The 14924-nt window shown below is 42.0% G+C and overlaps 1 protein-coding gene across 1 annotated transcript in view; it reads left to right on the forward strand.

Annotated features, from left to right (window-relative positions):
- Positions 1 to 14924, forward strand: part of PRUNE2 (prune homolog 2 with BCH domain) — a 128232-nt gene that overhangs the window by 70975 nt on the left and 42333 nt on the right. Inside the window, exon 9 of the mRNA XM_085312267.1 lies at positions 184 to 1012. Coding sequence (XP_085168393.1) covers positions 184 to 1012 — 829 coding nt within the window. The remainder of the gene's footprint in view (positions 1 to 183; positions 1013 to 14924) is intronic.

The following is a 14924-nucleotide window of genomic DNA, read 5'->3' on the forward strand; positions in this document are numbered from 1 at the left end:
GTATAATCTTTAMCAATAATAACAATGATGATGATGATGTTATAAAGTTCAGGTCCACATTAACAGAGGCTGTCAAGGCAAATTGAAATAAACTTTTTTTACTGCACTGATTTAAGGAAATCATTCTGACTAAAATAGTAATGTGAAAACTAAGAACAGTTTCTGTCTGCCTGTTTCTTTTAGAAGCTGCCACTGACCCACTTTATAGGAAGAGTAAGTTGAGAAATTCCTCCGAGAGCCCTGAACTGAGAAGTGCAGAGGATAAGRAAGATATGAGGACGCAGGTGCACAGAGATCAAACTTCACTGGAGATGGATTACATCCTTATTACGGGGGAAGAAAATACACCTTCAAGGGAGGGTACTCTTGAAGCAAGAGGAAGTGATTTCGCGTTTCAAGAAGTTAATGTAGCTGAACAAACAGAATCTCATGAAGGCTTTTCACCAGGCTCCTTGGATACATTTCAGCCGATCTCCGTAATAAATGGAAGGGAAGACCAGTGTGTTTGGGGGTCTGAATGGGACTCTGTTAACTTAGCAGAGAGAAGTTCTTCTGTCTTGCCTCAAAAACTGGACGATGAAAGGAGATTGCCGGAAAACTGTGGGCAAGATGAGGACTGGATTGTTTTGGGCCAAAATGAACTCAGTGTCATATCACCTGAAGAAGTTTCTGCCAGATTAGAGACACCAAAATCAGGATCTGGACATTCTGGCAAAGAACTGGAACTTGTTGTAGTGCAGGAATCAGTTCTTGACATTCAAGCAGAATTTCAGCTTGAAGATCCCCTTCATAAATCATCTGAATTTGGGGAATGTTCTGCCTTGGACAATCTGAGTACTGAGGATGAGAATTTCACAAGAGCAGATGTGCTCATGTTGCAGGTGGTTGGCGGTGATGGTGTATGGGAAGCAAATTCTCAACAGAGACTCAGAAATAATGTAGTAACACTACAAGAAATGGAGGAAGAAACAATGTTTCTCAACAGTGAAAGAAAACTGAGACAAAAATCAGGGTAAGGAAAAAGCAACCTGTTTTCCTTTCAAGAGTCTTCTGTTTACCTGTTATCAATGTTATTAAAGTACATGGGATTATGAGTAGATGGCAGGATTTTCAAGGCTTAAATAGTAATATTATTTCTATGATTTAACTATTGCTGTATTGCTCACTTTGTAAGAACAGTCATATAAATCAAATTAGGATTGTTTCGCAATGCAGAAAGCTTGTAAGGCCTTCTTTGCAGGAAGAAGTCTATTTTCCTTCCATAGGGTCCCATAGGCTTTATAATCTGCCTTTAAATCTGAAAGTGTGACCAGGGAAGCCACAAGACAAGATATTGTCAGTGTTGCCAGTCCAGCTGCAGTGCTGGTGTTGGGATTATTGAGTGAGGGAAATGAAGTGCTCTCTCTGGCTAGTGCCAAAATGCTGGGAAGGAAGATGGGGTGGAGCATAGACSTACGGTCAGAAAACAATGCTGCTTGTAGAGGAAGGAAAAGGTCTAGAGAAAATTGTGGTCTCTGTGGTTATTTCCAAGCTGCAGTGAGATCAGAGCAACATTTCCTTCTTTTAGGACTGGACTAGCAGTTGAAACAGTTAGAGTGTATTCATACCTCCCTTTGGGTGGAAGTGCAGCCAGTGTGTTGACAGCACTACTGCCTGCTCTCTTCCTGCTGACCATCACCAGAGAGAGCGGGAGTTACCGGTGGTGACTCTCTGGGCTCCAGTTACTGCAGCATTTTGGAGAAGCTGCTTCTGTTACTGACTGCTCAGCTGTTACAACCTCTAGACTCCCCTAGTCTGTAAGAGACTGCTAGGGTAGCCCCAAAGATGTGAGTGTGGAAGTCTGTCGTCATTGCTCCTGGGCAGCTTCCAGTGATGTGCTGCAGTTTTACACTGATAACCTGGCCCGGAGTTTATACAGTGAAATTCTGGTGAATGACAAAAGAAACTTCCTAGCAGAAATAAAACTAAGGGGTGTTGCATATGTGTTTCTTGCTTGGAACTGCACTCACCCGAGAGAACAGGAATGTAACATGGAACGTGCAGTGACATCATTTGTGTGAAACGTTAGACTGATTTTTGATGTATTTTCAAGTTTCTCCCAAATACTGGGAATCAGTTCAGTCTAGAACACACATTATGTTCACAACTTCTATTATCCTGTTTTAATTAGTTTGCAAATTATTTTAGACTTAAACTTTCAAACTTTCACTAATAATTTGGTAGATTAGCAGTAGGCTTTTATTTTTTCCTTAAAGATGACATGGCTGTCTGTCTCTCTAGTAGAAAAGTGCAGCTTTTTGCTGACCCAGAAGCCAGTTCACATTTGATTAAGACTGTGTTTGGGCAGTCAGTAGATCAGTAAAAGTGATTTATCTTCCCCCAGACTTGTTAAAATACCTCTTCTCTTAATATCTTAATATAATTTTGAAGGACATATCATTACTACAGAGAAGACACTATTATAGGTGACTTTAATTTTTAATTTCCAGAAAGTGCTGACTTCTTTCTAAAAATAAATCACAGTCTCACAAACCCTGAGATGTAATAATGTTACTTGTAGGTGTAAACCTTTAAGTTTTTTAGATTTTGAATATTATGGGAAGTAAAATCTCCTTCCCTCCCTCCCCTGCCCCTAGCATGCTGTCCCTGGCTGAAATTGCTTCAGTCTAACTAGACAGACAGGTCTGAGGAGATTATGGGATGAAAGGAGCTTTTTTTCTGTAAAGCAGGGGCAGCTTTTGTGAATGCAGGTTTAGCATTTATTGCCATCAAGAAAGAAGCAAATCTTCAGAAGGGTTAGCAGAAGATGAGCACTTCTGAGCTCCCTGTGGTCTGAAGTAAATAAAATACTGCGTACTTGACCTTGAAACTATCCTGGATAGAACTGGTTGGCACCGAACATTTCTGTTACACCCAGTCCTCCACATCTSTAAGTTTTATTCTTGAATGAAAAGTGGAAAACCTGAAATCTTCCGCAAGAGGAAAATCTGGAAGGAGAACAAGCARAACCCTCAAGCAGTTGTTATGAATCCAGGTTAGAGTGTGGCAAGGTGTTTTAGGATTTGTGGACTGGGAAAAACTGGAGGTGCTCCTACTTTGGGGGTAGTCTGCTTGTTTAGGACCAACCCACACTCTGAGAGCCTTCCTTTTCCATTAGCTCTGCCAGGGTTTCATGGGGAATTCATCAAAACCAACTTGCTTCCATGAATAAAGCATTTTCTTTTTTGACAAACCAGCATTTTCCAGTGAAAATCTTTAAATGAAGTAATACTTGCTACCTCTACTCACAACAAATTGTGAGTGGGACAGGAAAAAGGAAAGGTTATTTAGAGGTGTAGATAGTCGTGGGCTTGCTAATCTTACATGAAAAAGTCGGCTGTCARCTCCTTTTGTTTTCCATAAAAGGCATTTTAAATGAAAAGCAGCCAGATGCTGACCCTGCTTAAGTCACACTGATTAATTACATGGAGGCAGCATCCCAAGGTTTTGGCTTGCCTTGCCTGTATGCCAGCGATGCTAGTGTTTTTAAAAAGGAAAAGAAAATTATTTTAGGTATCTGCTTTTGAATGATTTTTATAAATCAACACAATGGAACAGAGATAAATTTGAAGCAATAAGAGAGCCCATTTGAGAGACATCAAAAAAGAACCTGATTTTTAGCTCCTGTTAAAGTGCTAGAAAAATCAACCTAATACACATGGATTTATATTTATTTTTTACAGCTTGTAGCCATGAATCTACTTTGAGATCCACTTTGAGAAATACTCTACTCTTGTTTACTAATCTCTGCAAGTCTCCAAAGTAAAAAGTTGAATCTCTTACGCAGTAGCAGTTTGCACTGGCACATCAGATGTTCTGCATTCATTATTCTTTGAGCTTCTAAGAGAGTACTCTTAGACTGATTCCCAAATTAAAGCCCAAACTGTGCCATATTAATACAAGAGTATTTTCAGTTAAAACTTGAATGCATGGTAGGATACGATGCGTCCTGCAAGAATGGGATACGGGAGTTCTTGGTGTAGAAAGTTTGAGGGCCACTCCGCTACAGGGCCATTTCTTCTCTGACTCAGCAATGGCTGTTTGATACCAAATGCCTTTTCAGTAGATAGCAGTGAATACATCTGTCCATAGCACCGATAATGCTGAAACCCAGAGAAGTAAAGAAAGCAAGCAAGTCATTCAGCAGCTTCATTAACAAGTAATTCTGGGAGCGTGGAACCAATCCAATCTAGTTTCCTTTGTGTTTGTGTTTTGTAGTTATATTTTTTTTGTGGCTGACAGAAGCTTTTTCTATCATTAACATTGTTCAAAACATTGCTCTTCTATGAGGATTTCATCTCTAATAAGATTGCTTTCATGTTACACTTTTCCCTGTGTGTAGTAGCCAGTGTTCAATAGACTTGGAATAAGCTGATATCTTTGCCARTTAGCTAATGGCCTCAAACTTATTAGGGGATGTCAGAGACACTTGCAGATGTCCCTGCATATGCTCACAATGTAATCACAGAGGCTTTGATTCCTTCAAAATGAAAGTAAAAAACATGAAGAAATATTATAGTAGAAAGGATAAAACACATGGGAATATTTATTACTAGATTATATGTCTAATTTATTCAACCTCTTATGTAAACAGCTGAAGAAACAGCAACTGATATGGTTGAAGTGCGTAATTGGGAATACTTTCTAATGCATTTCMTTGACATTTTTTAAAACTCAAGTTCCTTCTTAAAAAACTCCTCAAGGAGCATTTTGTAAGACTGAAATTAACTTTCCTTTTTGGCCAAAGAAGTTTAAAACAATGTTGTGCAACAGAACAATGTCAGCCCTGTGGAAGGTTAGCACAGAAACACTGGAGTCATCATGTAAGGGAAGAAACTAAGATTCTTTTTTGTCTTGTTCCTGTTGCAAGAGAGCTCCTGAAGTGCCCAGTGGTACTAGTTGCAAAATCCATAGATTTCCATCTTTTAAATACATTTTAGGTAGAACTGAACCAAAGTATAAGGGCCTGATACTTAGCTTGCTTCTACTTAGCTTCTTACACTTCTGAAAAGCCACAGTTTTGACTTAGCAAAGTTCCTTAGATGCTTCACTAATTGCCACTTTTGCCAGGAGCAAGCGGCTTATTTCCTAGCCTATACATAAGCCTGTGTGTTGCAAGTAAATTAAACACCCTTAGTTTGAAGGTCCAGTTGGATAGCTTTTCCCTCAGCATGGATTACATTCCCTCCTCTTTTTTTTTTTTTTTTTTTTTTTTTTTTTTTTTTTTTTTTTTTTTTTTTTTCCTTTTTGTTGTTTTGTCAAATAGTTGCTTAATGCAGATGGGCCATTCTGGGACCAGAACCTGTGACTGCCATCTCTGATAGCGCTCTTAGAACTGGCAACTGAATCAAAATCTATCTAATGTGGCCTATACTTTCCTCAAGTCAGTGAAGCATGGATAGTGCTTTTCTTGTAGCCTGCTGKTTGGGAAGTGAGTTTCTATATACCTGGTTGGGAAGGTATAGGAATTACCCTCAATTTAGGCATGTTCTTCACCTTCATATATTTATGCATGGCTTGAACACAGTATCTCTAGAGACTATGGTAAGCTTATTATTTGTACTCAAATAGATGATTGGGATATCCCAGCTAGAGTAAAAGTTGGACTAGGAGTCCAAATTTCACAGAGGTATTTACTCATGAAATGATTCCCAAGTGCCCCTTTGTGAGTCCACTCTTCAGGATCCAGTTACTTACATGCCCTTATTAAGTAAAAATTGGAGTTCGTGCTTACATACAATGCTGAAGTGGGTCTTTCACTAGTGGAGTAAGGATCAGTAAAGGRTGTAATTTGCATTATTTTCTGCCCTCATCCAGAAAGTATCTGTCATTTTGGCTATGAAATCTGGCTGTTTTATAGAAGAGAAAATTTTGATTTTGAAAAAGTAAGTGTAAACAAGAATGAGAATGAAGAAGTGGATTAAAATCTTGCTGTTTGCTAGTCATTGTGCCCTTTATCCCGATGTCAGGTAAACACTTCAAGCGCACAGCTCTCTAGGGGGTTCAAGTGGGTTTTGAGAGTCTGTAATGGGTTGCAAGTTCCTGTCTCCTGCCCTGTTTTTCTACTGCACATAAAAGCAGCAGTAGGAAGAAAAGAAAAAATATGAAGATGCTTGCTAGCATTAAAATAGCAATAAACCTATGTCAGTAGTATGCAGACACCAGAAATAACAGACCCCAAGGGTTTATTTGGCATCATGAAAAATACATTAAGAGCTGATAGCACATTATTAATGTCAGTCTTTCCAGAAAGAAAATAGCTTCCTTTATGGCTTTTCATGTGTGGACAGCCAAGACTGACTAAATTTTAAAAGAAAGACTATGTGGAGCATTGTACAAATGTTGGATATGAAGGATGACATATTTCTCTGGTTCTGCTGGAGCTGTGCCAACAGTARAATTTAGGAAGATGGAAGGTAGTTTCCTTCATGACAGAAACTAAGCCATCTTACATAACTATGTGAAACTAGGTGGTGATGCTGAGAGCCAGAGGGAGAACAACTGATGATCCTGTGAGCTCTTATATACYAGCATACTTCTCTCAGTGTGTTTGCACTTTGGGTATACCAAATCATTCTTATCATTACTTGATTGTTCCTGAAGCAGTGGCAATAGGAAATGTTAAAAAGACCTGAGGAATTACTGTGAAATACTGCATAGACTTGAGAAACTAGAAGTAGAGGGAGCCGTAGAGACAAGGGTGCTGATGTTTGGATGATTTGGGAGAGAACTTAGAAAACTGCTTGGAAAACTGGGCAAGATTACAAAGAACTTCCTTTGAACAACTGCTAAGATTTGCTTAATTCACTAGAGTAAATCTGCAAAGGCAAGCTTCATTTCTTTTTCTGATAACGTATTCTGAAAAAAAAGCAGGAATCACAGGTATTTTTCTGCTCACTTCCTCCAGAAGAGACATTTTTTTCCCACCTGCTGTGTCCAAACTCTCTCTCTGTGACTGCTGCTGTGCTGTAGATGATTATTAAAATTGCCCAGTACCATAAGCAGTCCAGTTAATTTTGAATAGAAGCCTGTTTTCATCACATTTCCTGTGTTTAACGGTGAATAATCACATATGAAGTAAGAAAGATCTGTGACTGTTTCATGAATAATTAAGGTTTTGGGACAATTCTGCCTCTGAAAATGATCTGTATAATTGAGCCGAATACACATCATGTAATCTCAAAGCTATTAATGATTCAAATCAAATATCAGTGTTCAATACTGAACTGAAATACTGACAAAATAGAACTTCTAGCTCCTGCTAACTGTGAGATTGCAGACTTGAAATGAGTCTCCCACTTGGCAACACAAAGCCGTGGCGACAGTTCAATGAACATGAAGAATGTGCTTCAGAGGTTAAAACCAAACATGTGGAAACAAGCAACAACTGAGAGGGTTGTTTACAGGAAACTCTGTAGGAAAGGACTGGTAATATTTGGTAGTGAAATTATAAATTGAAAATTGTGCTGTGCTTTTTCAATTTATTATTTTCATCAGAAATGAGAGTTAATTCCTTATAACAAAARTAAAAAGAAACTGAAACTAAACAAGATGTTTGGATTGGCATGAGCAAGAATTCTTTGAAATTGCTGGCTCAAAACTTGAGATTTCAATGTTAGAATAGGAAATTATATAATTAATATATTTTACATTATTATATATCATACTGTGGTAATAATTATGGAAATATATATTATATATTAGATGTTATATCTTATATATTATCCTTTACAGAAATGTTGCATTTGTGAAAATGTRAGAATCCCAGGGATTCCCMCATGAGAATCAGGGCCTGTGATCGTGAGGCTACTTCCAGCTGTCTGTAGAAGGCCTCATCAACTTTCTCTTCCTGGTCAGGTGGCCTGTAGTAGACACCCACAACAGTGTCCCCCATGTTAGCCTGCCCTTTTGATCTTTACCCATGAGCTCTCAGCTGCCTCCTCCTCCTCCTCCACCCCTCATCAGAGCTCGATGCATTCCAGCTGCTCTCTCACATAAAGAGTAACTCCACCACCTTGCCTCCCTGGCCTGTCTCTCCTAAAAAGCACATATCCACCCATGGCAGCATTCCAGTCATGAGAGCTATCCCACCATGTCTCTGTGACTGCAGTGAGATMATGGCCTTGTGATCGCACACAGATCTCCAGCTCCTCCTGTTTGTTCCCATGCATTGCTGTACAGGCATATGATGGAGTTCAGGATCCTGCAGGAAAGAAGCAAGGCAACAAGCAGGATTGCAACCCTGGGCTTCAGGAGAGCAGACTTTGGGCTCTTCAGAGACCTACTTGGAGGAGCCTCATGGGTTAAGGCCCTAGAAGGAAGATGGGTCCAGGAGAGCTGGCTAGTATTCAAGCATCACTTCCTCCAAGCTCAAGAGTGGTGCATCCCAGGGAGGAAGAAGTGCAGCAAAAGGGGCAGGAGACCTGCATGGGTGAGCAAGGAGCTCTTGGYCAAATTCAGACAGAGGAAGAAAATACACAGAATGCAGAAGAGGGGACAGGCTACTTGGGGGAATTATAGGAATGCAGCCAGAGTATGTAGAGATGCTGCGAGGAAGGCTAAGGCCCAGCTGGAATTGAGTCTGGCAAGGGATGTTAAGGACGACAGGAAGGGCTTCTTCAAATACATCAGCAGCAAGAGGAGGACTCGGGAAAATGTGGGCCCGCTACTGAATGGGGCAGGGGGCCTTGGTGACAAGGGATACAGAGAAGGCAGAATTACTGAATGCCTTCTTTGCTTCAGYCTTCACTGCTAAGGGCAGCCCTCAGGAATCCTGCAGCCTGGACGTGAGGGAGAAAGTCTGAGGAAGGGAAGACTTCCCTTTGGTTGAGGAGGAAAGGATTAGAGACCTTCTGGGCAGGCAAAACATCCACAAATCCATGGGTCCGGATGGGATGCACCCACGGGTACCACGGGAGCTGGCGAATGTTGTTGCCAGGCAGCTCTCCATGATTTTTGAAAGGTCCTGGAGAACTGGAGAGATGCCTGGGGACTGGAAGAAAGCCAGTGCCACTCCAGGCTTCAGAAAGGGCAAGAAGGAAGACCCAGGCAACTACAGGCCGGTCAGCCTCACTGCCATCCCTGGAAAGGGGATGSAACAGCTCATTSTGGATGTCATCTCCAGACATATGGAGGAAAAGAAGGTGRTCAGGAGTAGCCAGCATGGATTCACCAAGGGGAAATCCTGCTTAACCAATCTGATCGCCTTCTGTGGTGGAAGGACTGGCTGGGTAGATGAGGGCAGAGCAGTGGACGTTGTGCACCTTGACTTCAGCAAGGCTTTGGACACTGTCTCCCATAACATCCTCCKAGRSAAGCTCAGSAAGTGTGRGTKAGAYGWGTGGACAGTGAGATGGATTGAGAACTGGCTGAAAGGCAGAGCTCAGAGGGTCGTCATCAGTGGCATGCAGTCCAGGTGGAGGCCTGTGGCTAGTGCCGTCCCCCAGGGCTCAGGACTCRCTCCCATCCTGTTCAACTTCTTCATCAATGACCCAGATGAGGGCACAGAGTGCCTCCTCAGCAAGTTGGCTGATGAGACCAAGGTGGGAGGAGTGGCTGACACACCTGAGGGCTGTGCTGCCAGTCAGAGACCTGGAGAGGCTGGAGAGCTGGGYRGAGAGGAACCTCCTGAGGTTCAACAAGGGCAAGTGCAGGGTCCTGCACCTAGGGAGAAATAACCCCAGGCACCAGTACAAGCTGGGGGCTGACCTGCTGGAGAGCAGCTCTGCAGGGAAGCACCTGGGAGTGCTGGTGGATGACAAGTTGACCAGCAATGTGCCCTTGTGGCCAGGAAGGCCAATGGTCTCCTGGGGTGCATTAGGAAGAGTGTTGCCAGCAGGTGGAGGGAGGTGATCCTGCCCCTCTACTCAGCCCTGGGGAGGCCTCAGCTCCAGTACTGTGTCCAGTTCTGGGCTCCCCAGTCCAAGAGAAAGACATGGAGCTACTGGAGAGAGTCCAGTGTAGGGCTACGGAGATGATCCGAGGGCTGGAGCACCTGCCCTATGAGGAACGGCTGCGAGAGCTGGGCCTCTTCAGCCTGGGGAAGAGAAGACTGAGGGGGGATCTTATCAATGTGTACAAGTACCTGAAGGGAGGGTGTCAAGGGGACRGGGACAAACTTTTCAGTGGTGCCATGTGACAGGACAAGAGGCAATGGGCAGAAATTGAAGCACAGGCAGTTCCACCTGACCGTGAAGGGGAATTTCTTCCCTGTGAGAGTGACGGAGCCCTGGACCAGGTTGCCCAGAGAGGTGGTGGAGTGTCCTTCTCTGGAGATATTCAAGGCCTGCCTGGAAGCAATGCTGTCTAACATGCTGTAGGTGACCCTGCTTGAGCAGGGAGGTTGGACTAGATGATCTCCAGAGGTCCCTTCCAGCCTTACTGATTGTATGATTGTATGATGATTCACAGCAACGGACTTCTCTGCACCATAGATGTAAATTTATTAAAACACTTTCTTTTTGGAGATTTTTTTTTTTTTTTTGCAGTAACCTGTTTTAATAGCAGTGAATTCCACTCCAGACTTTTTAAATTGATAAAGTAATAATTTACACTATCATGCACAGGTTTGCATGACGCCATTTCTTTCCCTGCATTTGGTTTGGCCTGTGAAGTCATGACAACCATCTTTTTTGTTATCAATTTTGGGGTGTTACTGTATATCCCATCACCACCTGGAGGCTAAAAAAGAGCTACAGTAAATTAGTACAGTGTAGCTGTCACATAAAAAGCTCTCCTATAATCCATATTCCTTGTTTTTCTGGGTGAATTCACTATATAATCTATTCCAGTCAGTGTGGTAAATGATGTAACATTTCAGCCTAAAGCATTAAGGAGCTTTCAAAGTTAACACTGTTGACACATACTTGACTTTAACTGAATCCAGTCATTTCAGTACTAATCTTCCATTACATCAGGGCTGGAGCTTTTACCACATCACCAATAGTATAGCTTTGTCATGATCAAGCTACTAACGATTTCTATTGCACATGAATACTTTATAGCTCTATTTCCTGGGTAATACTTCTGAGTGCCTGGGTTTAAGATTTCAAATGAATTAAAGATTGCTCAACTGAAAAAGCGCTAAAAATATCCCCATGATTGGGAAATTTTTCTACAGTTAACTGACAGCAGTATCAGGGATCACACTTCTGCAGCAGTGTCCTCTTTAGAAAGTATATTTTCCTTTGCATTTTTTTAAATGCTTGGAGTTGGTCTGTGTTTCTTTAAAAGAGGAGTTGAAAGCAGATTTCTCAGGAGTTGTGCAGTAGACCGAGAAGTTGCCCTGTAAGATGACTAATCCTGTAAAGAACAGAGTGGGAACCACTGAAATTTATTCACACTGTGCTGTAGGTGTGCATGGAGCTGTACTGCTGAATGAAAATACAGTAGGCTTTTCCTTGAATGCTTATGGCTTCAAAATTTGATGTGAAAACATCTCTAGTTCTCCTGTAATTCATCTTGAAGGAGGAGTGTCATGGTGTGAAGGGACACAAGGGAGCTGATGGTGAGGCTGTTGTAGGGCCTGTTGCCTCTGCTTGAGAAAAAATGTCCCCCTGCTAAAAGCCACAGCTGAGTGCACAGGCCGCAAGCATTGCTGCCTGGTGCTCAGTGCTGTTTTGCATTTCTGGTATTCACCCTGCTTTGTGGGTGTTTTGGTTTTTTTTTTTTTAATTTGCATGTGCTCTTCCGTAGCTGAACTGCACACTGAACAAATTATGTAAATCGTGTTTGAATATGCATGTGCTCTGTAACCGTCAGATGCAAACAGCAGCGAGGGCTGAACCCGTACGAACTTTTGTCAGGCAGTCTCTCATCGCAGGCTTTCCTCAGGCTCTGAAATGAAACAGCAGGGAGCTTTTCCCTACTGCCAGATGACTTGCTGGATAGAAGTTTGGAGATGCTGTGACAAAGCTCCATGGAGAACATAAAAAAAAATAGTAGTTTTCGTGGGTAAAGCGCTGCTCTGCTCCTAGGAGTTCATGTAAGCGAAGCCCGTAGCTGCTGGCTCGTGCAGCAGGCTATCCGCAGGCAGGTGATCGCCCTCCTTTAGCAGTACCACCAGTCACGTGATGAGAAAATGGTGGAGGATCTTTATTCATAGTAAACTGCTACAGAAAGAGGGATGCTGAAGTGCGGCAGTAAAGCATCTGCATTGTTTTCCCACTAGAAGACCTTGTTAAGTCTGTTGAAGGTAAGTGTCTCTTTACACCGGCAGGCTCATATGCAGGAGATTTTTCTGATTACGGCTCTATGTTGCGGTTACTTCAGAGAAAAAACAAGGGGAATATTTGTCAGCAGGATGCAAAGCGCCCGGGACCTCATTACTGAAAATCAGGCAGCTATATTTTAATTCTAGTGCAGCTCATTAGGAGAGAAGCTTGCATCAATTTGATGGGATTTCTGTTGTTTGGATACAGGCATGGTATTTGTAATTAGGGGACAAAACTTCAATGTGCAGTCACCTAGCACTTTTGATTATTTTCAGCCTGTTTGCTTAGCTCTGAGGATACAGTGGGAAAAGAAGAATGTTTGGGCATTGTCACAGGATAACTTGGTTTTAAGACTGCTTAATTAGTGACATAGCAGTTGTTTGTGATAACTGTCGTAGTTGTACTTGACGATGGTATTGTTTTCAGTTTTTTGCTATCAGCTGAAGCGTAGGATTTTTGAATGTTTTGCAGTGCTCCTGTAAACTGTTGTGGTGAAAGGAATCTGTGATCTTTGAAGGTTATATGATCAAGGATGCAGCAATAATCTCTATAGTAAGAGGACTGAAAAATTACTGCAAAAGTGGATTTGTACAGGCACTGTTTTTGTTTGTCCCYAATTATAGGAGATTGATTTGGCTCCTTTCAGTCTGAATTTTCTTCTGTGATGAAGGAATAAAAATATTTTTCAGTTGCAACTCTGGTAAGCAAACAAATGATAGTGAGGTGCAGAAGGCTTTGAGAATTTGTACAGTGTCTAAATATGAGCTACTTAGAGCAACACTGAAAGGARATGTGTGCTGGTAGGTGTATTTAGCCAGAATCATCCTGAAAGAATGTGTTGGGGGGGAGGGTGTCATTTTTGGTCTTATCTGTATTAATACTCTTGGRAAGCAGAGCTATGTTGAGGAGAGGAGAGGAAACATGCAGCTCCAGCAGCAGTGTCAGGAAGCATTAAGGCAGCCGTACAGTGACGGGGGGCAGGGGAGGGTCCAAACCTTACTGTGCCAAAACATGTTTTCTCAGGGCTGCTGTCTGCCTCCCACCTGCTCTTACCTGTGCTCATCACTGCTACCTCTTACGGGGCGTGGGAGTACTGAAGTCAAAGCAACCTTTGATTACCCTGGCAGTGATTTGGCCCTGTGTAAGCAGGGTTAATAGTATAAAAAGTTTTGTATCATTAGGGATAACTGCACTGTTAGTAGATACTTACTACCTGTAAAACTTAGAACCTGTTACAAGCAGTTTATTGTGATATTTTAGCTTAACCATAACATTCAGCAATAATAAGGGAACAATTACAGCTCCTCTAATGTAATGTATTAATATAATGTAATATATCTGTAGCAAGAGGCAAAAAAGCCACAATTTTTTATTCAAACAAAAAAAAATACAACTCTCAAAAAGAAATCTTTTTGTCGGGTTCAGTGAATATCGGTAAAGTTATTTTTATCACTGTAGTGTCCCACTATGTGAAAAATAGACAGCAGAAGATCAGACTTCCATATCTCAGGACACCAGATGAAAGCTGACTCTGTCCTACAAGAACAAGATGACTCTCATTAGCAGGAAATACTGGCAGCAAACTTATATAGCTGTTCTTTATGGACAGCAACGTAGCAGAGTAAATCTTTGCCAGACTGTGCAGAGCAGGACAGCTTGTAGCTGACCTTCCACGTACATTTCCCAAGCACAGTGTGTAAGGAATGCCTTGTGGGCAAAGGAGGAGCCCTGCTTTCTAACCTTGTTTGTGTACATAGCTTTTTCAGTCTGGCATTTGCTATCACTCTGGCTCTTTCACAGTATACAGGTGTCTGAGATTCTCATCTCTCCCAGGCTTTAGCTGGTTTGTATCTTCCTACTGCTCCTGTGGCCCCTCCGACGTAGTGACAGTTTTACTTCTGAAGAGAGCTGGTGGCTTTCTGCTGTTCGTGAATCCTTTTGCATGTGCCTTTTTAGACCTGCCTGCTGCAGGGCCCAGCCGTTTCTCTGGCTCTGCCCACGTTCCTCCTGCCAGAGCGAGCAGGCTCTAAGCTGCTTGGTTGGTGCCAGCCTTACTGCTCGTGGGCCTTGATTAGGTGCCTCCTCTGCCTACCAGTTGGACTTCCCCTCTGCTCCCCCAAGTTGCAGATTGCCTAATAYTGGTGCCTCTCCTTTTCAGTCCCCAATTTACACTTACTAGGATGTCTCCATTTTAATCTACCCAACTGAGAATCCCTTCCAGCATGCTGCATTGTTACTGGTATTGCCMTGTTACCTGTTTTGTCTCTGACAACTGCAGCTTTAAGACAAACTGAAATTTAACACTGTTTTCTTTTTAGTGGCTTTTCTTTAGCTCAGTTGTGGCCAAGATAGGGGAAGGGTGGTTGTTAACGATTTATAGATTTGCTGCAGTAGGTAAGATTTGAATCTAAGTTATAATAATATCTGAATATAAGCTGTGAAGTCATAATTATGCAAGCTTAAGACACAAGTGAGAGAAAAGGAAGCAGAAAAATTCACAAGATATAAGGTATTGATGCAATTGAAAAGGAAACAGTCATTTGAGTGCAAAATAGAAGGATAAGGGATGAAGTAATAAGTAGGAGCAGAGTTAAGTTTATGTGGACAGTAAAAGATAGAAGTCATATAGTGTAAAATATCTCTAGGTGACCCTGATGTTCAGTAAGTCTTCAG

Source organism: Rhea americana, unplaced genomic scaffold, assembly GCF_003343005.1.
Source record: "Rhea americana isolate MKP2758 unplaced genomic scaffold, rheAme1 scaffold_11, whole genome shotgun sequence".
NCBI classification, from domain to species: Eukaryota; Metazoa; Chordata; class Aves; order Rheiformes; family Rheidae; genus Rhea; species Rhea americana.